This window comes from Arvicola amphibius, chromosome 1 (genome assembly GCF_903992535.2).
Source record: "Arvicola amphibius chromosome 1, mArvAmp1.2, whole genome shotgun sequence".
Classification (NCBI taxonomy): domain Eukaryota; kingdom Metazoa; phylum Chordata; class Mammalia; order Rodentia; family Cricetidae; genus Arvicola; species Arvicola amphibius.
The window spans coordinates 94394782-94422258 of record NC_052047.1 but is presented as its reverse complement, the minus strand read 5'-3'; the positions used below and the strand labels follow the sequence as shown (position 1 = coordinate 94422258).

The following is a 27477-nucleotide window of genomic DNA, read 5'->3' as shown; positions in this document are numbered from 1 at the left end:
CTGTCGGGTGAACGGAGAGGTGGGGACAGAAGAGAGATTGCTTAAGGTCACAGTGAGTCAGGGCAGCCAGGAACCCAGCCCAGAAATGGCTTGCAGCCTCCCACCCTTCCTTGCCTGCCCATTGGTTGCTAGGCAACTGGAGAGTTTTCCTGTAAACAAAGGGCGCTTCCCCAGCAGATCCACCTGGCCCCTGTCCAGCCCCAGCCAGCTCACTGCAGCCGGCTGGTGAGAGAGCCGCTGCCCCTGCAGTCTCCTGGAGACAGCAGGCGGCTATGGCCACTGTGACCTGCAGTGCAGTCGCTGCACTTGGCACTCTGTCAAGGTCAAGGAGAAATGCCGGGGTGGACTCGGGACTGGCTTGGAACACTCCAGACTCCTCTTGGACCATCAACCAGTGTGTGACAGAGCTGGGCCACCAGGAACCATGATCGAGACTCAAAGAGGCAGGATGGCAGGGTGCTCACAGCCCTTGTGGAGAGAAACCAGGGTCAAGACAAGCAGAGAAGCTGAGTACCTGTGCAGAAGACTCCCATGCCTGCCCTCACAGTGCTGCTGAGTCCCTCAGACCCTCACAGACATGCACATACACGTGCACACATGCATGGACAGACACTTCTGCGCTCGCATGCAGTGTGCATTGTGCATGCGAGCACACCTCATGTGTGTAGCCTGTCACCTGTGGTATGCATCATGTCCTTCCCGTATTACATGATAAGCTTGAACATATACGCTCGAATCACACACTCCTCGCCTGTCGTCACCAGCATCACTCGTCCTGAGCCGGGAGGGGACCCAGTGACAGAGGGCTGCCACCCTGAGTGCAGGGTTGGAGCCAGACCTGGTCTGTCCTCGGGGCTGGCGGCCATTCACCACCCTCTCCCCTTGTGGTGTTTGTTTCTGAGACAGGGACTCAGGAAAAGCCCTGCTGGCCTGGAACTCAGAGACCCGACCCCCTTGGCCCTTCCTCTTGGCCACCACACCTTGTCCACTGTTAGACCCGCTGTGCTCACGGGTGGAGGGCGCAAGGTGTGAAGTCCCAGCTTCAGTCCCTGCTTCACAGAGCAGGAGCTGTGGCTCGTGCCTGCCATCCTAGCACTCAGGAGATGGAGACAGGAGGACTAGGGCTTGGTCAACCTCAGCTACAGAGGGACATGGTTTTTCCAAGACAGCGTTTCTCTGTGTAGCCCTGGCTGTCCTGGAACTCACTCTGTAGCCCAGGCTGGCCCCGAGCTCAGAGCTCCACCTGCCTCTGCCTCCTGAGTACTGGGATTAGAGGTGTGCCCACCATGCCTGGCCTACATAGGGTTTGAAGCCGACGTAGGCTACAGGAGACCCTGGCTCGGAACTAAAGTTCTCAGTCCGCAGTTCTCATCCATTCTCTGAGGAAGAGCTCTGGAGTTTTTGTTCTTGGCCAGGGTGAGTAAGACCCCTGGGTGGGCCCGTGCTCACACAGTCTCCACGTCTCTCAGATGAACAGCGGCAAAGGAGCTAGAGCAAGAGGAAATTCCAGTAGGCCTGTCTGGAGAGCCGCTGAGGTGATTGCTACGCAGACATGGAAGCAGTCAGGTGTTAGTCATTTCCTTCTTTTTTTGTTATTTTGTTTTTGTTTTTCGAGACAGGGGTTTTCTGTAGCTTTGGCACTCTTGTAGACCAGATCCGCTTGCTTCTGCCTCCCCAGTCATTTCATTCTTGTGAGACTTTGGTGACAAGTTTTATTTGTTTGACTCAGTAGCCCAGGCTGGCTATGAACTCCAGCTTCCCTCACCACCCCGCATCTCATCCCCCACCCCCACTTCCCCCAGTCGCTGGGAAGCTAAGCACTTGCTTTCTCCTTGGTTCTGGAATGCGAGGAACTCGGGTCCCCCTGCCTTTAGGGGAATGCTTTGCTGACTTATTCATTCAGCACTCCTTAAAGCTACTTACTCCTGCGGATGTATATACAAGAGATTTTTCTTACAAAATGTTTTGGTTTGCTTTTCTAGCCCAGGGTCTGATGCAGCCCAGGCTAGCTTCAGACTCCTTATCTTGACCGCCTCATGCTCCTGTCTCCACCTCGGTCCTCCGCGGCTGTGCCACTGCTCTGCGTAGCTCTGGCGCCATCTAGTGTTCGACCTGGGGCAGCGCAGGCGGGCGTGGAATCAGGCGGGTTTATCTTGGGGGCACACTCTTTTATAAAAATCTGTTATGTCTTTAAACATTAAAAAAAAAAAAAGCATTAGGATTAGGGACTGAGAGACGGCTCAGCGGTTACCAGCGCCGTCTGCTCTTGAAGAGGACCTGGTTCCGTTCACACCCAACTCGGCATGGTGCGTGCACACATGCAGGCAAATACCTGCACACGTGAAATAAATAAGATTTTGTTTTTGTTTTTCGAGACAGGGTTTCTCTATAGCTTTGGAGCCTGTTCAGGAACTAGCTCTTGTAGACCAGGCTGGCCTCGAACTCACAGAGATCCGCCTACCTCTGCCTCTCGAGTGCTGGGATTAAAGGCGTGCGCCACTACCGCCCAGCATAAATAAGATTTTTAAGGATAAAAATTAAATAATCGACTTTAGACAGACAAAGTGCAAGCGCCGGCACTGCAGAACTCGGTACAGGGGCAGTGGATGCGGCCTGGCGGAGACTCTGTGGTAGAGTTGGGGACTGACCAGGAACCTCAGGAACAAGGAAGGCTGTGGGCAGGATGGCCAGCCAGAAAGGCGCTGGCCCTGAGGACTGTGATCAACCCCGGAAGGGGAGGACTGGCTCCTGCAGGTGCCCTCCCCCCACACTCACAGGCACCCCACCACACATGAACAACACACGCATGTGCATGCACACACAAATGCGTGTAAGTGTATTAGTTAGTTATACATTTGCGTGGCCCAGTAGTCAACTTCTATTGTCTTCTTTGAGACAGTGTCTCACTAAACCTGGGACTCCAGATTGCCTATTCATCTAGGGCTAGATTGCAACCGCAAAGTCCAGGCCTGTTTAATACATGGGTTCTGAGATTTGAACTCAGGTCCTCACTGTTTTGGGGTAGGTGCTCTAGCCATGGAGCATGCCCCAGTCTCAGTGGCCAGGGTCCCTCAGCTTCAACTCTGGTTTAGAAGACAACTGCAGAGGTTAGTTCCTGGGGAGCCCCAGGGCTGTGGTTGCCTCCTCACTATGGCTCTCTTCCACTCTAGGTCCGAGCATGCAGAACTCTGAGGGTGGAGCAGACTCACCAGCATCCGTGGCTCTGCGGCCTACAGCCCAGCCGGTGCCAGCCTCCCCACAGGTGACTGTGCCTGCCCCACCACCTCCTTGCTCCCCTGGTGTTTGGAAGGTGCCACCAAAGGAACCAGGACACAGATCAGAAGAGGCCGACCCCAGCCGTCAACTGTTCCTCCTGCCCTGGAAGCTTGTGTGCTTTAGGAAAACCTGAAAACACAGCTGTGAACAGAATCTGGGGATGACACCTTCCCCCCTCCTTTCCAACTTCTTCCTCCTCCTTCACTTTCTTCTCCTCCAACTCTTCCCCATCTCCTCCCCAAATTCCTCCTCCCCATCCCCTCCTTCATCACCTCCTTCTCCTCCCTCTCCAGCCCCCTCCCACACAGGCCAAGGTCTTGAGTGTTTTTCAACCCATCATCTCCTCCCCACCTCCTCACCTCCCCAACCCCCACCTCTTCACCTCCCCAGTCCCCTCTCCTCCCCAGTCCTCTCCCCTCCTCAGGTCTTGGGCTTCTCAGACAGAATTTCAGTCTGTAACCCAGCCCTGCCTCAGCTCCTAGGGCCTGGAATTGTGGATCTCCACCAGCACTGTGCCCAGTAGCTTTCTTCTTCTGAGGGCAGCAGAGGTGGAGGGCTCCTGTGCATCTGGCCCTCGTGCTCTCAGGGCTGTGACTCAGCTTGCTCTCCAAGCTGCCCTGGCTCCTGGCACAGATGAGAGCACGCGTGCCCTAGATGCGAGCCGCCTCAGTCTCACACGGGTTCACTGCCAGGTGTTAACTGTGGGCACAAACTCTGGGGTTCTGTTTTGTTCTGTTACTTTATTGAGATGAGATCTCACTATGTAGCCAGGGCTGACCTGGGACTGTCAGCAATTCTCCTGCCTCAGCTTCACTCCTTCTCCGACCCTGAATACTGGGGTCACAGGGTCACCATCACACCACCCTACCCTAATATTTGTGGTTTCTGGGTTTTCAGACAGGGCCTGATGGTGCCTGAGCCCCATTTATACGGTGTTGGGAAATGGTGGCCAGAGCATTGTTCATGTTAGACAAGTAGGGCCACCATACTTTGTGGAGTTTTAAGTGAGTTCTCACTCTTTAGTGCAGACTTGCTTCAAATTTGCAGCTAATTCTCTTGCCTCAGTTTCCTGGTTTACAGTTTACAGTTTACAGGTGCTTGCCATGGTGGGAGGGAGTATGCCGGACACGGGCACATGCGTGTGTGTAGCGGGGGCTTCTTTCCCTCTCCACCTTATTCCCCTGAGACGCGGTCTGTCACAGGAGCTAGGCTGGAGGCAGCCCGCGAGTCCCAGTCCCTGTCGTCTCCACCTCCTGAGGTCACACTGGCTTTTTTTTTTTTTTTTCTTTTTTTTCTTTTTTTGGTTTTTCGAGACTGGGTTTCTCTGCAGCTTTTTTAGAGCCTGTCCTGGAACTAGCTCTTGTAGACCAGGCTGGCCTCGAACTCACAGAGATCCGCCTGCCTCTGCCTCCCGAGTGCTGGGATTAAAGGCGTGCGCCACTAAAGGCGGCTGGTCACACTGGCTTTTTGTGTGGGTACTAGGATTTGAACTCACGTCCTCACTGGACAGCGAGGGCTCTTACCCGGAGCCCTCTCCAAACCCTTCCTAATTCCTTGTAAAGATTCAGGTATTTTATGTGTGAGTGCTCTGTCTGCTAGTATGCCTGAGGGCCAGAAGAGGGCATCAGATTCTGTTAGGCATGGTTGGGAACTGAACTCAGGATTCCTGACAGAGCAGCCAGTGCTCTTAACTGCTGAACCATCTCTCCAACCCCCATACCCAACTATGCTTTACTTGAGGTGGAATTGGCACAATATAAAATGAACCACTTGAGAGTAGACTGGTTTTATCGTATTCACAGAAGTCAGCCGTCCTTTTTCACTAGTTCCAGAATATTCCATCACTCCCCCACCCCACCCCATCAGCAGCTGTGCCTCCCTTCCCTGTCCCAAAGGATTTCCTGTCTCTGGGTTCTGTCCTGGAGCCCCACATCCGTCCTCAAGTTCTCTCTGTGCTGTGGTGGGTGTCAGAGCCCCACTCCTCCAGCAGTGAGGACAGACACCATGGTGTGCCTGCATTCATGTGCTGGGGTCCTACAGTGGCCTGCGTCCCTGTGGGGGTTGTCTGACTGTAGCTCACAATGGCTGCCCCTCACCCACTGGCCCAGCCAGTCACAACAGGACCAGAGAGCAGCAAGTCCTCATTCTCTCAGCACTACTTAGAAAGTGGAGGTCACAATTTCTTGTGCCCCTTCCCCTGCTGCCTCTGCCCCTACATCTGGTCTAACAGCCAAGCTACTGCTCTGTCAGTAAGGGACAGGGTCAGGACAGGGTCCCGTGCAGGAAAGATCCACCTCCTACCCCAACTCCTGGCCTGAAGTTCATATTCCCAAAGGGGTGTTTCTATGTGTGTCCATACGTGTGTGGTTGTGTGCCTACCTGTGCCTGCATTCCTGTGGGTCCCAGTAGGAGTGGGACTGCCGAGCCATGGTTCTGAGTGGGTCTTCCACAGCGCTAATCTCCAGCAAGTCTGACTGTCCCATTGTCTGTTTCAGAGGGTGCTGGTCCAAGCCACGGGCTCGACTCCCAAGGGTACCCCGATGCAGCCACTCACACTCCCCAGAGTCCAGCCGGTGCCACCCCAGGTAAGGACCTTTAGCACCTAGCAGTTGTGAGCAGCATCTGTCTTGTGAGCTGTTTCCTGTTGTTACTAGTGTCTAGGGTCACCAGGAAGCTCTGGAAGCTGTGTTAAAGAGAAAAAATTCACCACTGGGTGGTTGTGATGCATGCCTTTAATCCCAGCACTTGGGAGGCAGAGGCAGGTAGATCTCTATGAGTTCAAGACCAGCCTGGTCTAGAGAGAGAGTTCTAGGACAGCCAGGACTACACAGATAAACCCTGTCTCGAAAAGAAAATAAAAAAAGAAGTAGAAGGAAAACTCACTTACCATGCAGTAAGTGAAGAAAAGTGGTTTCTCCTTTTTCTCTGAGGCACTTGCCCACCGCAGCAGCAGGCCAGGCTGGCCTCGGGCCACCTGAAGCTCTGTAAAAGGCACAGGGCTTGCCAGGCAGTGGTGCACACCTTTAATCCCAGCATTCGGGAGGCAGAGGCAGGAGGATCTCTGTGTGTTTGAGGCCAGACTGGTCTACAGAGCGAGTTCCAGGACAGCCAGGGCTACACAGAAAAAGCCCCATCTGGAAAAACAAAACAAAAAGTCCCAGGGTTAAGTGGCCTTTGCTTCTGAGGGGCTGCCTGGCCACAGGCAGGGAGTGGGTGACCATGACTTGTCAAAGACTGGGGAAAGTGTACAGATTCCCAGAAAGCACCAACCACCAGGGGTGCTACAGGATTGCCAGGACCTGGCCAATGGCACTGTGGGAGGAGGGCACACCAACACCAGCACGAGCCTAGAGGCCCCTGCCCCCCAGGTCTGGACTGCCCCAGCCAGGCTTCCTCTCCCTCCTTCTCCCTGGGGATTCCACTTAGAGCTCAGAGCCCCCAAGTTGTGGGTGGGCATTGTACTCTGGGACCCCAGAAAGTCACCACCAAGACTGCTGAGATGGTTCCCCACAGACTGGCTAGGGAAGAGGCTGACGTTTGGGCCACAGCATGCTGGACATCTACTCTAAGGCCTCCGCCCAGGGCTGAGCTGCCCACCACAGGGGAAAGGAGGTTGTGGGGATGGGGCAGTAGGGGGGGAGGTGGGATGTGGGTGGGAGTGAGGGTGGGATAAGGAGGAGGCAGGATGTGGGGGGCAGTGGGGTGGAGATGAGGTGTGGGTGGGGTGGTATCACAGGTGCCTCTGTCCCTCTTCAACCCCTCTCTAGACTTGCCTCTGTTTCCAGCCCAGTCCTCATCTACCCCATCTCCCCATCCCTGCAGGGGACCACACACCCTCTGCCATACCTGAAACAGGTAGCTTTCCTCCATGACAGCCAGTGTCCCTAGTCCAACCCACATGGGACAGAGGCTGCTTAGCTGCTGCCTAAACTAGACACAGCACTGCACTTAGGAGGTGCAGGGTCAGGAGTTCAAGTTCACCCTCAGCTATGCAATTCAGGGCCAGCCTGGGCTACATGAGGCTACCTCATGGATACTTAGGTACATGCATAAATCACTAAGCTCTGTGTCCATGGACCCAAGCAGCATCACCTGTGGTGAGGCCCTGTGTGACTTGCACCTACATGTCGTTGCAGGTGCAGCATGTGTACCCGGCGCAGGTGCAGTACGTGGAGGGCGGGGATGCGGTCTATGCCAATGGAGCCATGTACGTGTCTCCCGTGGGGCCTGGGACACCACAGACTCTTGGCTCCAGTGTTCTCTATGGGGCTCATGTGGAATCATGTCCCCAGGATCATGTCCCTCCCTGTCCTGAGATCTGAGTTCAGAACCACTGGCTTTATGCTCTTGGCTTCTAGAAAACTCTATAAAAATATCAAACCAAAGCCACAGTCCCTGGAGAACAATAGCTTGGGAACTTTCCCTCTAGGCCATTTACAAAGCTTATTTTCCAATTTTTAAGCTGTTCTGAAACTTTCTAGAATTTTCTTCTATCTCTCTTGTGTGTGTGCATTTGTAGTGGTGATGCATACTCGTGTGTGTGTGTGTGTGTGTGTGTGTGTGTTGGAGAGAGAGACAGACAGAGCGCGCGAGAGCGCGAGCACATGAGTGCAGTGCCCATCTAGACCAGCAGGGGTGTCATGTCTCCTGGGGCTGGAGTCACGGGTGTCTGTGGGTGGCTGTGAGCTGCGGAGTGGGTGCTGGGACCAAACCTGGGTCCTCTGCAGGAACAGCAAGCCCTCCAGCCCTGTGTCTTCTTTGCGTGTATTTGTTATAAAATGGTGGCACTTTCTGTCCCTCCCGCAGTCGAGCAGCCTACGCCTACAACCCAGACCCTCAGCTCTACGCCCCCAGCAGTGCAGCATCTTACTTTGAGACTCCAGGTGGTGCTCAGGTGACAGTGGCAGCCTCGTCCCCACCGGCAGTCCCCTCCCACGGCATGGTGGGCATCACCATGGATGTTGCAGGGACCCCCATCGTGTCTGGAGCAGGAGCCTACCTCATCCATGGGGGCATGGACAGCACAAGGCATTCCCTGGCCCACACTGCACGCTCCTCACCTGCCACGGTATGTACAGAGGCCCTGCGGGCAGCTGTAGCCCTGCTAGCCTAGGCATCCCACACGTGGGGAGGTGAGCAGGAAGGACCAGGCCATGAGAATGTTGGGGAGCAGAGCCCCTGCTGGTGGCCCTGTTCTCACTGGCAGCCTCCCAGACCCCCCCCCCCCACAAGAGCCTGTGCCGCTGCAGGATGCAGCCTCCTGATGCAGTTGAGTTCGCTGCACTCCCACTTTACATAAAACTTCATTTGGACTTTGGGGTTTTATGGGAAAGGGGAGCTGAGAAAGGGTTTTGCTGTGTCCCAGGCTGGTCCAGAACTTCCCCTGAAGTGTAGGCTGACCTCAGACCCAGTCCTCTGCCTCAGCCTCCCAAGTATCCAGCTGCATCTCTGCTTTTGATGTTTATTGCTATTTTATCATTTTTAAAATCGCCACACACTCACACTCGCTCTCTGATGCAGAGCCCTGTGGGACTCAATGTGTGTAGGTTCCTGGATTCTCATGGCACATCCTCCACCAACCCCACACAAACCCTGGCCTAGATGCTGGCAGCTATGGATCTGTTCTGTCTGGTCTGACACTTGTGGGCTATCAGAAGCAGAGTCGCTGACTGCCCTGGGGCTGGTTTCCTGCCCTCACCATGCGGCCATCAGACCCCTGACTTGAGTCCACAGTTCCTTATGCACCCAGCTGGAGACCTCAGGCTGGGAGCACAGTGAGGAATCCAGGCTGAGCAGTCAGGGTGCTGTGCTGTCTTTGCTCCTGAGGGGTGGAGGTGGGAAATTCCTCCAAGTGGGGTTGCTGTGCAGTCTGCCTTTTACAAAGCCACCAGTCCACTTCCCATTGCCCAGTGGTGCATTTAGTCTCCTTGTCAGGGAGTAAGAGTTGCTTCCTTGCCAGTACTTGAAGCTGTTGACATTTCTTTTCATTTTCTCTATCCTGGTAGGCGAGTCATGAAGCCTCTCTGTGGTGGTAATTTGTGTTTTCTAGCTGGGGATGATAGCCAGCCAGGCACTTGCCCTGTGGTTGAGCGTCCCTTGAATAGTCTGCTTGAGGAGCAGCAGCAGGCTGGCGTCTTCCTGCTCCTGAGTGTGGAGAAGTCTTTATGTCCCGAAACAAATTCCAGTCAGACACATGATTTGCAAACATTTCCTGTGTCTGTGCTTTCTTTTCTAAATTGTTTAAATTGAAGGTCTTGGGAGATGGCTCAGGGCTTAAATGTGCAAGCACAGGGACCTGAGTTTGGCTCCTCAAATGCTTGTGAGTGCTGGGGAGGCACACCTGTAACTCCAGGGTCCCTGAAGCAAGCTCTCTAGGGATTAGCCATATCTGTGAACTCTGAGTTTGATTGAGAGAGCCTGCCTCATTGAAGACAGTGGAAGAGCAACCTAAAGCATCATTCCTACTATGGACCTCGTCCTAAACGTGTGCGCACACATGTGCAAATGTACATACCACACACATGCAAATATTCAGGCCAGTTCCATATATTCTCTCTTCCTATATCCACCAAGACCCCAGCAGCCAGCCCTGAGGACAGGTGTGAGGCCAGGCCACTTGCTTTCTGCGGGCTGTGAGGTTCCAGTGCTGTGCTTGCTGCTCCGGCCCATACCTGAGCCTGGTGGCGTGGGACACATAAGACCTTGTCCACCTGGGCGGCTGGGAACTTGCTGTGCAGTTCTCACAGCCTAGAGCATGTCCATAAGATGCCGTCTGCTCGGGCAGCCTGTCCCACACGCTGGCCGTCGCCTCATAGACCCTCCCCAGGAACTGCAGTGACCACGGTGTGTCTTGAATGTGCAAACGTGAGCACTTGAGTCTGGGTCCCCAGAACCCATGAAAGTGCCAGATGGACTGATGGGCATGGGGCCCACCCGTTGTTTTCGCCTCTGGAGAGGGGAGGGGATGCTCGGAGCAGCTGCGGTAGACACTGACATCAAGTTAACAGTCCTTTTGTTTCCTTGTATCTTTTTTATCTTTCAAATCTTTTATTGTTGTTATTTGTAGTGATATGCTGTGGACAGGCCTGCTTTTCGTCCTGCCTGGCTCCGGGCCATCTGGCTAGCTTATACCCCGAAATAACAACACACAAACTGTATTCATTTAAATACTGCCTGGCCCATTAGTTTCAGCCTCTTACTCACATCTTGACTAACCCATATCTAATAATCTGTGTAACACCACGAGTGGTGTCTTACCAGGAAAGATTCAGCACGTCTGTCCTGATGGCTGGCTTCATGGCAACTGGCTCAGAGAGGAGAGGCATGGCATCTGTCTCGGAGAGGCGTGGCGATTGCCTGAAGCATCTACCTTACTTCCTTCTTCCTGTTCTGTCTATTCCACCCACCTAAGGGCGGGCCTATTAAATGGCCAGGCAGTTTCTTTATTAATTAACCAATGAAATCATCAGATAGATAGAAGACACACCTACATCAGTTATTATTTGCAGTGTGACATGGAGGAAACTTTGAATGTGTGGACTGGTGTCTTTCCTCAAGTCTGGGATGTTTTCAGATATTGTATCTTCAGATTCCAAGTTGCTTTCTTCCCCTGCTCTGGAACCATTGGTGGGGTCTTTGTTTTATGGGACCCATCCTTGTTTGTCCTTCTGCTCTTAGCTCCTTGGCCATAGAGAGTTGACCTAAGTCATAAGCCCACTGTGTCATCCTGGGCCCGCAGGATGGCCCTGTGTGCAGACTCATCTTCCCATATGTGGATGTGTCATAATTTTCTGTAACAAAGAGTTTCTTCAGCACCATTGTGTGGAAGCCCTAGCTGCCCCATCCTTCCGTCCTCCCAGGGTTTGCTGTTGGAGCAGTTGTCGCTGATCAATTGTCTGATTACCTTTCTGGGCCAGTGAAATCTGTATTCTTTGTCATGGTGAGCCCTGCAATCTGTTGGGAGCGGGAGCCAAGAGCCAGCCACGTTGATGGACCGGCCCCCAGGGGCCATGTGGGACGTCTGGGTTCTCTTGCTGCCGCTGCCGTCATTGCTGGATGAAGTGCCAGCCAGTGGCTGTGTATCCACCACTCTCCTGGGAGGGGAGGTGGTCCCGACTTTGCCCTCACTCCAGATGTGGTTATTTTACATGCCGACTGGGTGTGGGGAGCTTGCATATGTGGCAAGACTCCATGTTGCAGCTAAGTTTAGAGACTGCCAGTCCTGCAGTCTGAGTGTGACGTGAGGTAGGACAGCTGCTTGTTTTTGTGAGGACAGGGTTCTTTCCACACAGTCCCTCTAAGCTGGGAGAGCAGGTGGGGACGCAGAGCAGAGGCCTCGCCACCCTCCAGACCCAGAGATAGAGGAGATCCGCACAGGTGTAAATGTTCAAGTCCTCTAGTTTTTTGATAACTAGAGAAGAAAGTTATCTTTATTTTTAATACTATTAATGGAGACTTATGATGGGCCAATTACTTTTAAAAGAGTGAATACATAAATTTAATTGTTCCACCATAAATTCTGTGGGAAACATTGTTAGGTTTAGTTCCTTCTTGTTGCTTGAGAAGTTTGGGTTTTGTTTTAGGAGAGACACATTCGTCATCTTCCTGCCTCATCCTCCCAAGCACTGGCGGTCCTCCTCCCACATCTGGCCTGATAAATATAACCCTTAAAAACAAAATTTGGGCCAGGTGTGGTGGTGCACACTTTTAATCCCAGCACTCAGGAGACAGAGGTAGGAAGATCTTTGTGAGTTCCAGGCCAGCTGGCGCTGCACAGTGAGACCCTGTCTCAAATTTAAAAAGACAGACAGACAGACAGACAGACAGACAGACAGACAGACATAGGGCCTGGGGAGTGGATGGTGGGTAAGGTGCCTACTGAGCAAGCATGGGCCTTATAAAAGCAAGGCATGGAGGTACACAGGTGTCATCCCAACCGGGGACAGGAGGGTCCCTGGGGCCCACGGGCAAGCCCAGCAGAGTTAGCAGGCTGTAGGTTCATGGGGAGGGAGACCCTGTCTCAAAAAATAAGACAGAAAGTGACCAGGAAAGAGTCCTAGCTACATCGACCTCTGACGTCCACTGCACAAACAGGTGAGCCCACCGCAATCCCTCCCCCCCAGCTCTCTTTCATTGGGGCCTCAGCAGTTTTTAATAGTGTAACCGAGTCATTAGCTCAGGTTCAAACCTGCTGTCCCTCACTGTCCACCTACTGGACGCTGTCTTGAAGGGCTCCCCCTCCACTGAGCCAGGGGCTGTCTGGGTCCCTCATGAAAGTTCCAGAAGTGGGAAGAAGTTGCCTGCTGGTCTGTTCAGTTGATACTCACCCAGTCACCCCTGCTGCCCTCTGCTGCTGGCACGCCCACCTGTGCCCAACACTGGCAGGAGCAGAAGGTGGCCCTAGCCTTTGCCCACCCGTGCCCCACAGTGCCTTCTGTGCTGTCTGGCAGCTCATGTCCTGGCTCATCCAGTGTCACTGTGGGAGATCACAGGGCCATCATGACTCCAGGGCCTCCGAAGCCATGGCCTTGCTTTTTCTTATCACACTGTGTCTGTGTTTATTGTGTGTGTGCATGCACATTCCAGTGCACACTTGTGGAGGTCAGAAGGTCAGAGGACCGCTTGTGGGAGTGGACTCTCCTTCCATGGGGATCCTAGGGATTGAACTCAGGTTACCAGGCTTGGTGTCAAGCACCTTTACCCACCCTGGGCCCCCTCTCCCGAATACCGTTCTAGGGAGCCTGGTGAGTGAAACCCAGCAAACCCAGCGGGAGCCTCTGCTGTCCTAGAGGATGTTAGCTCCTGCTGCAGGGCCAGCTCATGTTCCACACAGTCATATGGAGCCACAGACAGGCATCGTAACTGCAGCTCGCCCCTCCTCCACCCCACCTGGTCCTCAGCCCAGGTCACAGCTCCTGGAAGCCTACTGTGTCCCCCCACTCCCAGCTCCTCATCAGACAGGACCCAGTCCCTGAGCAGGGCTCAGTGTCACCCGCTGTCCCCAGCAACGGGGTGGTTTGGGGTGTGTAACTCTGGCCTGGCTCACATTTGAGTTTACACACTGTGTAGAAGCTTGGTTCTCAGGGCCTGGGGAGAGGGCTTAGTGGTGATGTTCCTGGCCCCTTCAGCCCCCACATAGGAAACTAGGCATGGCGAGGCCTGCCTGTGGCCCCAGTGCTGAGGAGGATCCCAAGAGCTTGCTAGTGAGTCAGCCAGCCCCAGGTTAGAAGAGAGACCCTGTGTCAAAAGATAAGGGGGAGAAGTGACTCAGTGGCCCTCACAGAGGACCCGGCCTGCAGTGGCTCACAGCCATATGAAACTCCAGTTGCAGGGGATCTGACACCCACTCTGGCCTCTGCAGGCACCAGGTACATGCACTTACTGCACTGACAGACAGACACACAAACCAAACGCCTACATACATAAAGAGCAACACAAGTGAGTGATGAGACCCACTGAGGAGGACCCTGCTGTGTCCTCGGCCTGCAGAGAGATGCACACGCTGGGCTCCTGGTCCCTTGTGTCCTGTGCTGGGATGTGATGTCAGCCACCGTGGCTGTGCTGTCTGCTGCTGTCTTGGACTCTGGGCTCAGGAGCAGGTGCAGGGCCTTGCGCCTGCCACCGCTTCACTCTTGCTTAAGCCTGCCGCTCGCTGCTGCTGTTAATGCCAGGCTGGGGCTGGTGTGGGCTGCCTGCCGCTAACCATCTGATCTCCTTCTCTCCCCACCCACCCCAACCCCCCACCCCACCCCCCCACCTCTTTGGTTTTGTCCTGTCTCTGTACACATCTGCATAGCTTGAAATGGCGATTGAGACTCTCCAAAAAAGCGAAGGCCTCGCCCCCCACAAAGGCGGCCTACTCAACAGCCACGTAAGTGCGCTGGGCCCCCGACACCCTGCTCTGTCTGGAGTGCTCACAGGTGCTAGAAAGACCAGGGCTGTGACCGAATGCAGCCTTGCAGAGGCTAATGGGAGAGAAAAACACTAGCCAAAAATCCCAGAAGCCTTAGCTGGTGAGGAAGACCCCATGCCTGCCCTCACACTGCTGCATGGGTATTAGACTTGAGGATGACACCCATGTCCCAGGCTTGCCCCTGCCAACCCAGACAAGGCTGGCAGGTCTTCCACTAAGCTGTGCTGCATAACAATATCCTGTCTTAAAATGAAAAAGATGGACCAAGCTTCAGACCCGGGGATCCATTCCTACAAAGCAGGTGTTGGTACAAAGCATACCTCATACTGTCACCAGCACACAGAAGATCAGGGGTCAAGGTCACCCTCCACAGCACAGCTGGTCTGAGGTCAGGGGTCAAGGTCACCCTCCACAGCACAGCAGAAGACCCTGGTCCAGTTCCCAGCACCATGTGGAGCTCACAGCCATCTGACTCCATTTCCAGGATATCTCATGCCCTCTTCTGGCCTTTGTGGGCAATGCATGCACACGCTACACAGACTTACATGCAAGCAAACACCTGTACACATGAAATAAGATACATCTAAAAATAGTGATAATAAAAATTAAATAATAAAACAAAAATACAACTTTCTAAAGGGGAAGGTGGTTTGGGACTGGGTGGCCATGAAAGCCCTCAGCTGTGTAGTTTGGAAATGCAAGGCAGGCAGCAGGCAGCAGACATTCTTGGCTTTGCTCTGTGATGGAGGCCTCTCAGGGAGCTGAGTGCCCTGGTTCAGACTCAGCATGGCTGGATGGGACTAGAACACCATAGGGCTCGGTATTTGATCTGGGGAGCTAAGAAGGGATGTTTAGCTCTCTCTAACACCCCCAAATGCCTCCTGTCCAGCGGGTTGGCCTCTCCGTGCCTTGGTATTTATTTACTCAGAAGCAGGATCTTGCTATGTAGCCTAGGCTGGCCCAAACTCCACATACTCCTACCCAGGGCTGGGTGTAGCTGCTGGGACCACGAGCCTGACTGTTAGGTATTTGATTTTTTGTTTATTGAGACAGACTTTCCTGTGGCCCAGGCTGGCCTGTGTTTCACTATGTGTCTGAGGCTGGCTTTGAACTTGCAAGCTTCCTGTCCCAGACTCCTGAGGGCTGGGATGACAGGAGTGTGCCACCATTTCTGACCAGGTTGGACTGTGGCCATTGGCATTTTCCTGAGGCTTCTAACATCTGCTTTTTGTCCAGCTTGATCCTGTGAAACCCCCTCTCCCATACCTTCTTGATGGCCCAGGTTCATAGTAGACTGATGTAGGAGGCTATGACTCTCTGGGAAGAGGGGCAGATGCTGATCTAGAGAAAGGTCTAGAAGTCATCTGTGGGGACAGAGCCCCTAAGGTTTTGTGTCTGTAGGACATTCAAACGTTTGTGGGGACACCTTCAGCCTCCACCCCAGAGATTCCCTGCAGGCTCCTATGGACAAGCGTCCCCTCCTTTCAACGACCCCTTACATTGGACTTTGGCCCTAAAGTGTCATTCCTGTCAAGGTGCTGGGCGCCTGCATGAACAACTCCAGCTCTGCCGCTGCCTCATGGAGCTGTGAGGAGGTGAAGGGCCCTGATGTGTGAGAGCCAAGTTCTCACTGGATCCTTGTGCAGCGATGGGCCCTGTGGCATCGGGCAGCGCTCAGGCTGGATCATGCTCCCAGAGGAGTGGAATGACCGCATGGCTAGCAGTGGGCTAGCACTGGCCCGGCAGTTCTCAGCGTTCTAGCAAGTGGGAGGACCATGGATGGCCCTGAAGTACTGAGTTCTGCATCAGGATGGGGAGGAGAAAAGGACACTGTCCCCAGCCGGTCAGGTGGGCAGTGAAGCAAACTGTTAGGCGTCAGGATGGCACGAAAGCCCTAGCACTCTGTCCCCTGGACCTCTACCCCTTTACCCCTGAGGCACAGCACAGCTGAAAGCCGGGCACCCTGATCAGTGCCAGCCATGTCAGGCTTATGACAGGAGGGCTGGGTGTAGCTGCTGGCCTGGGCGAGCAGGGTGGCAGTATGGCCGGGAGGCCCTAACTCAGTGCTCGGAGATCTACATGCCCCTGATGGGTCAGCAGCCTTGGAGATCAACCCCTACTCAGCCTCTTAAGCCCGCCTGGTTTACCCAGAGTTAGAGCCAGCCCTCCACCTCTCCAGGCTGTGGCCTGCCATCTCCGAGAGCCAACTCTTGGTTCTGTAGTGCCAGAAAAACATGCCTGGGCCTTCTGAGCTCTGCAGACACAGATGGGTCCAGCCTTCCGTCCACTCTGCCAGCTGCCCTGCAAGCGTGGCACCAGCATTTTTGTTCGGAACCTCTGCTGTGTCCCCGGGGCAGCCCTTTGACTTGGGTTTCTGATCTACGATGAGCATGTTTCCAGGGTGAGGGAGGAGGGACACGGGAGTAGGGAGGCCAGTGGGAAGCCACATGGGTATGCAGCGGTTGTGCCAGGGACACCTTGCCTGACCCCATGAAGGAATTCCCCAGAGTACACCCCCTGTTTAGAGAGGATCGCAACCTGCTCCCCTCTGCAGTGGGGACCCAGCCACGTAGCCATGCACCTGTCAGCCTGTTCCCTGACAGTGATTCCCCTTGGAGATGCTGCCCAGGCTGGGGGCCATTCACAGGCCACAGTGGCCTCACATGTAGAAGGACTCGGCCTCCTTGCCAGCATCGTAGCTCACACACACAGTCACAGGACAGCCACTGGGTCAGGTCACATGACTGACTCCTGAGACAGAATCAAGACAGGAGGGCACAGCACCCACAGGGAGCAGGTGCTAGAGTCTGGCGCCTCCTGAAGCCGCTGCCTCTGTACACAGCCTCAGCCTGTGCCTTTCACTGACCCTCCGAGCCACCCCTAGGTGTCTGGGTTTTACCCAGAGCCCTCTGACTTTGGGGGTTGGGGCAGCAGGCCTTCAGTGACCTGTGGCCTGGAGCACAAGACTCCATGTCCACTGTCCTGTTTCTGCATTGACTCTGTCACTGTACTGTGGGCCCCTCGGGCATGTGGTGCTGTGTCTGCTTCATCCTGGAGACACAGCCTGACCTGTCTTCATCGCATGGGGGCCATAAAATACGACAGAACACAGAGGCCAAAGTGTACGTGCATAGAAGCAATGAGTGGATGGGTGCGTGGACCATGCATTGGTGGGTGGGTGGGCGGGCGGGCGGGTGGATGGACAGAAGTGACTGCCATGTGTGTTCAGGGACAGACATGAGCACCACGCAGGTGGCTCCGTCACTTCCCTGGCCAGCACAGGGAAGTGAGCCTCTGCCCTGGGACTCCAGGCCTTTGATGCCCATCTGTCCTCCAGCTCCAGTGGCTTCTGGACAATTACGAGACAGCGGAGGGCGTGAGCCTGCCCCGCAGCTCCCTGTACAACCACTACCTGCGCCACTGCCAGGAGCACAAGCTGGAGCCTGTCAATGCCGCGTCCTTCGGCAAGCTTATCCGCTCTGTGTTCATGGGCCTGCGTACGCGGCGTCTGGGGACCAGGTGGGTGACAGCGACCAGGACTCCCAGAGCCCACAGACCCAGTTCCAGTGGAGGCTTCTTGACTTGCAGTCGCCCAGAGTGGGGGTGGGGTGCACTAGGATGAGATGGGTTTCACTCTCATTTTGTAAATTTTGTTGGGTTTTTTGTTAGTTTGTTTGTACTGTGTTGTTTTTTATTTTTTGTTTTATTTTGTTTTGTTTTTGAGATAGGATCTCACTAAGTAGCTCAGGTTGGCCTTGAACTCCCAGAGATCCACCCATCCCTGCCTCCTGAGTACTGGGATTAAAGGTGTGCACCTCCACCACCCAGCTTCACAGCTCTTTTTGAAACCGGCAATCATTCTGCCTTGCCCTCCTGAGTGCTGCGGTAGCCAGCCTGCATGCTGTCCAGTCACGGGGTCACTGTGCGCTAGCAGAAGTGGGTTCTCCTCTGGAACAGATGAACGAGGGAGACACTGTGGGACAGTGGCAGAGGACGGCCATCTTTGCCATGAAGGCCAGCTTCCAGGCTGGGGCTCATCTGTCCGTGTGTTGCCCCGAGCGTGGCAGGGTTACCTCCTCCTGCCTAGTGTGGTGATGCACAGCTGTCTCCCAGCACTCAGGATATGTGGGCAGGTCCCTGGGCTACAGTGCATTCAGGCCAGCTGGGAGACAGGGGTTTAGGGAAGATTGGGTAGATTGGGGAAGAATCGTCAGCCATAAACATAGTAGGCAGATCTGGGCTGGACACAGCTGGCTTTTCCTAAAATGTCAGCTGCCTCCCCATCAGTGGCTGCTGCGTGTAGAATATCCCCACACAGTGCCTACCTTGTGCTGTTTTGTTTCCAGGGGCAACTCGAAGTACCATTACTATGGGATCCGCCTGAAGCCGGACTCCCCTCTGAACCGATTGCAGGATGACACGCAGTACATGGCCATGAGGCAGCAGCCCACACACCAGAAGCCCAGGTGGGTGATGCTGGCCAGGCTGCCGGACCCGCAGCCCCAGACCGAGGGTGCCACCACAGTGTCTCCCAAACATGGCAGGCAAGACAGGCCATTCTCCAAGTCTCCTGCTCTGCCTCTTGTGTGTTTGGGCAAATACACAGTGGTGTGTGCTGTCAGATGAGGGGATCCCATCCTCCGCCTGTGCCTGCCTCCCACCCAGACCTTGGGAACACTAGTTTTTCATTTATTTTCTTTTTGGGTGTCTATATTTCCAATATTTTCTAGAAGACCACGTAGTTGAAACCATAGACCCTAATTATCTTGTTTTATTGAGGTGTTGAGGAACTCAAATATTCTAGGAGGGGGTAGAGCTCCCCAGCTCCTCACCGGAGGATTCAAGACAAGGGCTACACCTGTGACCACGCCCCCAGCCCCTCATTGGTTCCTTCCAGAACCAGCAGACAGGAGCAAGCCTTCACCCTTGTCAAGGGACTTAACAGATAGCTCCTGTGCACCTCCGAGTACATTCTCCCTCCCCCAGGAGGCCTCAGCACATCCATCCCTCAGTCCATCCCACACAGTGCTGCCTAGGCCTCCTGGTGGTACATATGTCCCCTCACCAGGTACCGACCAGCCCAGAAGTCAGACAGCCTTGGGGACAGTGGCGCTCACGGCAGCCTGCATGGCACACCCGAGCAGGCCATGGCCACTCAGGGCCAGCATCACCAGCAGTACATAGGTGAGCATGGGACCTGTCACCACGTAGGGACTTCTAGATGAACCGTCTTCCTGATATCACCGGGATTCCAGAATGATGCTGTGTGCCCAAACAACAGCTAATTTATGAGCTTATTCGTGACCTTCTGTACCCCATGCTGACTGTGAACCCCTGGTCCTCCCGAGTGCTGGGGTGACGGGTCTGTGGTACTGTGGGTGGGACTCAGGACCCCGGGCATCGCAGCAAGCGCTCTAGCCAGAACCTACACCCAGCCTGTGTCTTCTCTAGTGACATCTCTGAGACATTGCTATGCTTTGCCCAGGTTAACACCTAAGGAACACTGGCAGTCACCGTGTGACCGCAGTACCAGGGCTGCCATTGTGCCTGTGTCCCCTGGAGCCTGTATGTGTGACATTCATGTGTTGTCTCTTCCAGATGTGTCCCACGTCTTCCCAGAGTTCCCGGCCCCTGACCTGGGCAGTGCGCTGCTGCAGGAGAGTGTCACCCCTCACGATGTGAAGGCCCTGCAGCTGGTGTATCGCAGGCACTGTGAGGTGACGCCCTACTTGGCCAGACCCACCCCACACCTGCAGCTCCCAGGCACCACTGCCAGATCTGGGTCCCATATTCTGCCCCCCCCCCCACAGGGCCCTCTCCTGGGCACCGCATCTGCCCACTCTCTCTCACTAGCCCCTTTGGGGACCTCAGAAAGTCCCACCGCTTCCCAGCGCACCAGGCATGTGACTGGGCCTATCCCCTGACAGGCCATTCTGCTCCTAGGCCACCTTAGACGTCGTCATGAACCTCCAGTTTCAGTACATCGAGAAGCTGTGGTTATCCTTTTGGAACTGCAAGGCCACCTCCAACGATGGTCGTGCCTCGCTGCCTGCCAGGTGACACCCAAACCCCAGGACAGGGCAGGCATATGTTCAGGCTGTATGCTCCCCAGTTTAACCCCAAGTCAATCTCCTGGTCCCTTCCCTGTGGCTAAGCTGCCTGAGACATCACCTAGACACCCCTTCTCTCACGTCCTGCCAGCGCCTTCCTTCTCTAGCACCCTGTTCTGCTGCAGGACTGGGGACCCAGGGCCTTGGCACATGCTGGGCAGGGCGTCTTACCCCGAGTCATGCCCCCCAGCTCTCTTGCCATGGCCCAGACTGGGGATGGCTTTGTCATCCTCCTGCCTCGGGTTCCTGAGAGTCAGGATAATGGCCTTGTGCTACCATGTTGTGAGCTGGCGCAGAAACTGCAGTGACTGCGTTACCTGAGCCACAGGCAGAGAGGGAGCAGTACTGCTTTGTGGGGAACCAGAGGCCCCATCCCTGAACCGTGCTGTGTGGTCCCTGCCATGTCACTTTGTGCTCACCCTGTGTCCCCTTCCCCTCCCACAGCGACGAGGAGCCGGAAGTCACCCTCCTCCCGAAGGACAAGCTCATCTGTCTGTGTAGGTGCGAGCCAATCCTGCAGTGGATGCGCAGCTGCGACCACATCCTGTATCAGGCGCTGGTGGAGACCCTTATCCCAGACGTGCTGCGGCCTGTCCCCAGTGAGCCACCCCGCCCTCAGGCCCTGTCCCCAGTGAGCCACCCCACCCTCAGGCCCTGTCCCCAGTGAGCCACCCCACCCTCAGGCCCTGTCCCCAGTGAGCCACCCCACCCTCAGGCACTGCCCCCAGAGCCACCTCCTCCCCATTCCTGACCCCCAGGGTCTCTGCCAGGCAGCAGGGTGCCAAGAGCTGGCCAGGGCAGGTGCCCGGGCTTTCCAGAAGGTTCCCTGAAGGGCAGGTAATGGCAGCCAAGAGTCACCTAATAGGAAAGCCATTGTGGCCACCTCACTTTCAAGGGCATTGCCAGGCCACCATGGGCACCAGGGATGTTTGCTATAGACAGCCAGGACCTGCACAGGCCCTTCCAGGCTCAGTGCCACAACCCCAGCGTGGGCAAGGAGCCCAGCTTCAGCTTTGAACACCTTCTCTGCAGGCGAGCTGTGTGTATGTGGGGCTTGGCCAGGGTGCCATTCTGCCTCTCAGGAAGACAGTGATGTTGAAAACATATTTTCTTTAAATAGAATAAATTAAAATAAAAAACCAATAAAATCAGTCCGAAAATAAATTAAAATCAAAAGAAAAACAAAATTGAAAATATAAATTGCCTGATAATCCAGGCATGGTGGCACACACCTGTTATCTCAGCACTCAGGAGGCAGAGGCAGGAGGATCTCTGCATTCGAGACAGCCTGAGCTACAGAGTGAGTTCCAGGACAGCCAGTAGAGAGACACTCTCCCAAAAACAAAAACAGGAAGTCCAGTTTTCTTACAGCAGGTCAGGATAAAATAAATTTGGATATCGACAGAATACACTTTGTATATACGTGTATGCATGTGTGTGTCTATATGCACCGTGCATATGAGTGTGTGCATGCATGTCTGACCCTGAGGCCATGATACTGGGAATGTGTGCATCTTGATTGTAGGGCAGCTTAGGCAATGCTGGGTGCTGGGCAAGTGTCCCTGGTCTCCATGCCAGGGGCTCCATAACCGTGACCACCATGTGTCACCACCCCACTTACCCTGAGTCTCTGATTCACACCTCCAGGTTCCCTGACTCAGGCCATCAGGAACTTCGCCAAGAGCTTAGAGGGCTGGCTCATCAATGCCATGAGTGGCTTCCCTCAGCAGGTCATCCAGACTAAGGTACCAGCACAAATGGGTCCGTGGGGCCCCTCAGCTTTTAGGGTGACAGGAAGACCCCTGTGCCCATCAGGCCACCTCCCCTGTGTGTCCGGGGAATGTTGTGGGGGCAGAGGAGCTGGTGGGGAGAGGGCCATGGAGGCGACAGGTGACGCTCCTGGGCCACTGCAGAGCGGACAGCTCCGACTTCCATCTCCTCCCAGCCACAAATCAGAGTCTTCACTATAAACCTGGGCCTCGCGTGAAGTGCAAGTGAGGCCCTGGCAGTCCAGGACGTGTGTACAGGGCCGCGGGGGCCCAGGGCTGAGGAGGCAGCTCAGGATATAACGTGTTTGCCACACAAATGTGAGGGCCTGAGTTTGAGCCCCGGCACCACAAGAGCTGAGCATGGTGCTGCACACCTGTAACGCCAGACTAAGGAGGCAGAGACAGTTTCCAGGGACTCGCCGGGCCAGCTTCAGGGAGATTGGCTCAGAAAATGCAATGCAAGGGCCGGCGAGATGACTCAGTGGGTAAAAGCACTTGCCACCAAGTCTGATGACCTGCATGCAGTTCCTGGGACCCACATGGTAGGAGAGAACCAGCTCCTCACCCTCTGACCTCTACATACATACCATTACATGTGTGCATCCAGAGACACATAGATACAAAAAACTAAGGTGGAGAGAGAAGACCCTCCCAGCCTCTGACCACTACACACACATACCCGTGCGCGCGCGCGCGCGCGCGCGCACACACACACACACACATACAAGCTAGCATGGTGGGCCTGAGAGTTCTAGGCCACCACCTCTCCTTAGCCCAAAAGTTCTTCCAACTCATAATCCTCCTGCCTCAGTTCCCTGAGTGCTAGGACATCCCACTGTACCAGGATCTGCATCTTTACTATCCACTGAGGCTTCTAGAAGCAGGGACAACCACACCACCAGGAAGGAAAGCCCTTAGAGGTTCCCCGTGATGAGCCAGCTAGCAACAGTTGAGACCTTCATGCATGCCTCCCGCCCCCGGTCCTTATGTATAGGGTCACTTGCCTGTGGTAGCAGAGCTTATCGTGGGGTGTGGCTGGAGGCACAGTTCCTCAAGCACTGAGCAGTGCCTGGAGACAGTCTGCCATGGTGGAGCTGCTCTGCTCACAGTGGGATAAGTTTTTTGTCTCAGTTTTGCGATCTGGCCAATCCCTCAAGGGCCGAGTGAAGCTTGTCTCTATCAGGCCAACAAGACAGCCTACACAGGTGGTGTCACAGGCCCCTTTACCTACAGGTTACTCTGCCCCGCCCCTTCCTCCCTCTGACATCCTGAGTCCTCTAGGCCTGCCGGGAGCAGGGTGATGAGGTGCACACAGGTGTGCCAGAGTGTCTGTCTGCTGCCTGCTCCCACATCCCTCATGCAGGGCCTCTGCTGACTGTGTTACCGCGTCCCTCACAGGTGGGCGTCGTGAGCGCCTTTGCACAGACCCTGCGGCGCTACACGTCCCTCAACCACCTGGCTCAGGCGGCACGGGCTGTGCTGCAGAACACGTCGCAGATCAACCAGATGCTGAGCGACCTCAACCGCGTGGACTTTGCCAATGTTCAGGTGACTTGGCAGTGCTGTCTGCTTGCCCTGCTGTGCTCCACTGGGTGCTCACCGCGCAGTCTGGCTCCCAAACCCAGAGCTGCGCCGTAGCGGGCAGCCATCCCTCCCTGGCCTGCACATCGGCAGTGGGAAGCCTGAGGCTGGCTGCTGCCCCACCTGCCCGCCTTGCTGTGGTGCAGATCCACTTTGTAGCCGGCTTAACCAGCCGCACTCCTGTCTGCTCACATTCCAAACACTCCCAGCCGCTGGCCCTTGTGTGCCTGACTCTGTTTTGCCAGAAAAGTTCACACCGTGGCATGGCTGAAGCCGGTCTTTCAGCACACACATCTGTGCCCTGAGGAAGGATCCCTGTGAGGCTCAGTGACACACACCTGTCACAGCATTCAGGAGACTGAGACAGAAGGTTGGAAGTCTTAGGCCAGCTGCTGGGCTTCCTCTTGAGACTCTGTTGATAAGGAAAGCTGGAGTGGGGCTCAGCGGGCAGAGCCCCGCCCAGCATGCAGGGCTCCATCCCGTACATATCAGCCCATCTAGGACCAGGGTCATCCTCGGCTACACCCACAACGTAAGGCCAGCCTGAGCTACATGAGACCTGGCCTCAAGTGAACACAGCAGAGAATCCCCCAGACCCTCACACACTACCCCTTCCCAGGAGCAGGCCTCGTGGGTGTGCCAGTGTGAGGAGAGCCTGGTGCAGCGTCTGGAGCATGACTTCAAGGTGACCCTGCAGCAGCAGAGCTCGCTGGACCAGTGGGCCAGCTGGCTGGACAACGTGGTCACCCAGGTACTGAAGCAGCATGCAGGCAGCCCCAGCTTCCCCAAGGCCGCCCGCCAGTTCCTGCTCAAGTGGTCCTTCTACAGGTGAGCTGGGTCACCCCACGCCCTAGTGCCACCCCTGAAGTCCACACACCTTCTGGGCCCCTGAACCTATAGCAGATAGGGCCGTGTGGGCTGAGGGAGGACTGGGACCCAGCACAGCCTCAGACAACACTGTCTCCTATGGGACCATAGAAAACAACACCTGAAACTTCTGGATGGTGAGCTGGCTTTAGGGCCTTGAAGACTCTAAGATAAGATGTAGGGAGAGAGAAAGCCGGGGAGCAGGGCGGGGGGCACCTGAGTTCCGCTGTCCCCACAGAGACACCCTGCCAGGTCTGGCATACCAGGTGTACATCTGTGACAGTAACACGTAAGAGATGAGACTGTGGGCCAGCAGATCAGAAAACCCCAAGGATGGTGGTGTCCTAGTCAGGTCACTAGTGCTGCGACAACATCTGTGACCACAGCAACCACGGGGCAGGGTTTCTGCAGGGTCCATCACTGAGGGAAGTTAGGACAGGAAGTCACACAGGGCAGGAGCCTGGAGGAAGGAGCTGGTACAGAGAGCATGGAGGGTGCCACTCACTGGCCTGCTCCTCATGGTTTGCTCAGCCTGCTTTCTTTTCTTGTTTTCTTTTTTTTAAAAAAAGTTCATTTATTTATATTTTATGTATGAGTGCTCTGCATGTCTGCCCACATGCCAGAGAGGGCGCCAGATCTCATTACAGATGGTTGTAAATGGGGAATTGAACTCAGGACCTCTGGAAGAGCAGCAGGTGCTCTTAACCTCTGCGCCATCTCCAGGCCAAACCTGCTTTCTTATAGAGCCTAGGACCACCAGCCTAGGGATGGCACCACCCACCACGGGCTGGACCCTCCTCCATCAATCACTAAATGAGAAAATGCCCTACAGCTGGATCCCACGGAGGCATTTCCTCAGCTGAGGCTCCTTCCTCTCTGATGACTCCAGCTTGTGTCAAGTTAACATGAAATGAGTCAGCAGGGCAGGGCAGAAACTCAGGCTGGGGTTAGAATTGCAGCTCAAGGGGAAAGGGCTGTTTCTGTCTGAGGCTTTTCCTAGGGCCAGTGAGACACAGCACCAGACCTCAGTCATGGTTGCAGGGCCCCTCAACCACATGTACCAAGGGAAACTGGGAAAGACAATAGGGAAGGGTTCATGGAAGAAAACATGATCTGGCCAAGGTGCTATTTGCAAGGCTAAGGCAGGGGGATCTAAGTTTAACATGAGCCTGGGCCACAGAATAAGACACTGCCCTTTCCCTCAAAAAATAAGAAAAAAAGAAAAAGAAAAAAAAGAAAGAGGCAGGGATGTGAAAGAAGAGAAAAACAGTAGGCAAGGGGCCTCTGAGCAAGCCTGACCCAAAGTGAGCAGCCTGCACGACAGCCCGCACTGTAAGGTCCCTGCTGAGGTTCCCCAGGGCTCCCTGACCAACAGGTCACCAAGCCCAGGTGCAGACAAACCCATCTCAAACAAGGCAGACAGAGCTGGAGAGACGCTCAGCAGCAGCTGCTCTTGTAAAGGACCCTACTTGAGTCCCAGCATTCACATGTGGCTCCCATCTGTAACTCCAGTTCCAGGCAGTGGCCTCCTGGGGCACTGCATCCTCAGGGTGCTCTTCCAGGCAGGCAACGTGATTTAAAAAAAAAGGTGTCTGTCAATCACCATAGGAGGAAAAAATAAGATATTCCGTGACAAATATAGATATCACCAATACTTAGCCACAAACCCAGCCCTACACAAAATACTAGAAGGAAAACTCCAACCCAAGGAAGATGGCTACACCAACAAAAACACACACAATTGATGATCTCATAAAGCAAATCCTGAAAAAGAAAAAAATGTACAAATTAACATCACCAATGATGAAAAGTAAATTAACCGGAGATAGCAACCACTGGTCATTAATATCCCTTAATGTAAATGGACTCAACTCACCTATAAAAAGGCACAGGCTAACAGATTGGATACGAAAACATAATCCATCCCTCTTCTGCATACAAGAAACGCATCTCAACCTCAAAGACAGACATCATCTCAGAGTAAAAGGTTGGTTAAAAAAAAAAAAAAAAGGACCAGTCAAATGGACCTAAGAAACAAGCGGGTGTAGCTATCCTAATATCTAACAAAATAGACTTCAAGCTAAAATCAGTCAAAAGAGACAAAGAAGGTCATTTCATATTAGCCACAGGAAAAATCCATCAAGAGGAAATTTCAATACCGAACATCTATGCCCCCAATACAAGGGCACCCTCATATGTCAAAGAAACACTTCTAAAGCTTAAATCATACATTAAACCCCACACACTAAGAGTGGGAGATTTCAACACTCCCCTCTCACCACTGGACAGGACAATCAGACAAAAAATGAACAGAGAAGTAAGAGAACTAACATGTTATGACTCAAATGGACTTAACAGATATCTATAGACTATTCCATCCAAACAAAAAAGAATATACCTTCGAGGCCAGCCTGGTCTACAAGAGCTAGTTCCAGGACAGGCTCTAGAAACTACAGGGAAACCCTGTCTCGAAAAACCAAAAAAAAAAAAAAAGAATATACCTTCTCAGCACCTCATGGAACCTTCTCAAAAATTGACCACGTACTCTGTAACAAAACAAATCTCAACAAATACAAAAAAAAAGGAATAACCCAATGTACCTTATCAGATCACCATGCTTTAAAACTAGAAGTCAACAGCAATACTAATTCCAGAAAACCCACAAACACATGGAAATTAAACAATGCTCACCTGAATCATCAATGAGTCAAGGAAAAAATAAAGGGGGAAATTAAAGACTTCCTAAAATTCAGTGAAAATGACCACACAACATATTCAAATTTATGGGACACAATGAAAGCAGTGTTAAGAGGCAAGTTCATAACACTAAATGCCTACATAAAGAAGCTGGAAAAATCCCACACTAGTGAATTAACAGAACATTTGAAAACTTTAGAACAAAAAGAAGCAAACTCACCTAAGAGAACTAGATGGCAGGAAATAATCAAATTGAGAGCTGAAA

At 54.0% G+C, this 27477-nt stretch overlaps 1 protein-coding gene across 1 annotated transcript in view; it reads left to right on the top strand.

Moving 5' to 3' along the window:
- Positions 1–27477, top strand: part of Rfx2 (regulatory factor X2) — a 61231-nt gene that overhangs the window by 27980 nt on the left and 5774 nt on the right. The window contains exons 2-14 of the mRNA XM_038332376.1: positions 3171–3262; positions 5772–5861; positions 7413–7483; positions 8083–8344; positions 17526–17707; positions 18535–18654; positions 19257–19372; positions 19787–19905; positions 20132–20244; positions 20743–20897; positions 21946–22043; positions 23466–23615; positions 24268–24476. Of these exons, the coding sequence (XP_038188304.1) occupies positions 3179–3262; positions 5772–5861; positions 7413–7483; positions 8083–8344; positions 17526–17707; positions 18535–18654; positions 19257–19372; positions 19787–19905; positions 20132–20244; positions 20743–20897; positions 21946–22043; positions 23466–23615; positions 24268–24476 (1769 nt within the window). The 5' untranslated portion in view covers positions 3171–3178. The remainder of the gene's footprint in view (positions 1–3170; positions 3263–5771; positions 5862–7412; positions 7484–8082; positions 8345–17525; positions 17708–18534; positions 18655–19256; positions 19373–19786; positions 19906–20131; positions 20245–20742; positions 20898–21945; positions 22044–23465; positions 23616–24267; positions 24477–27477) is intronic.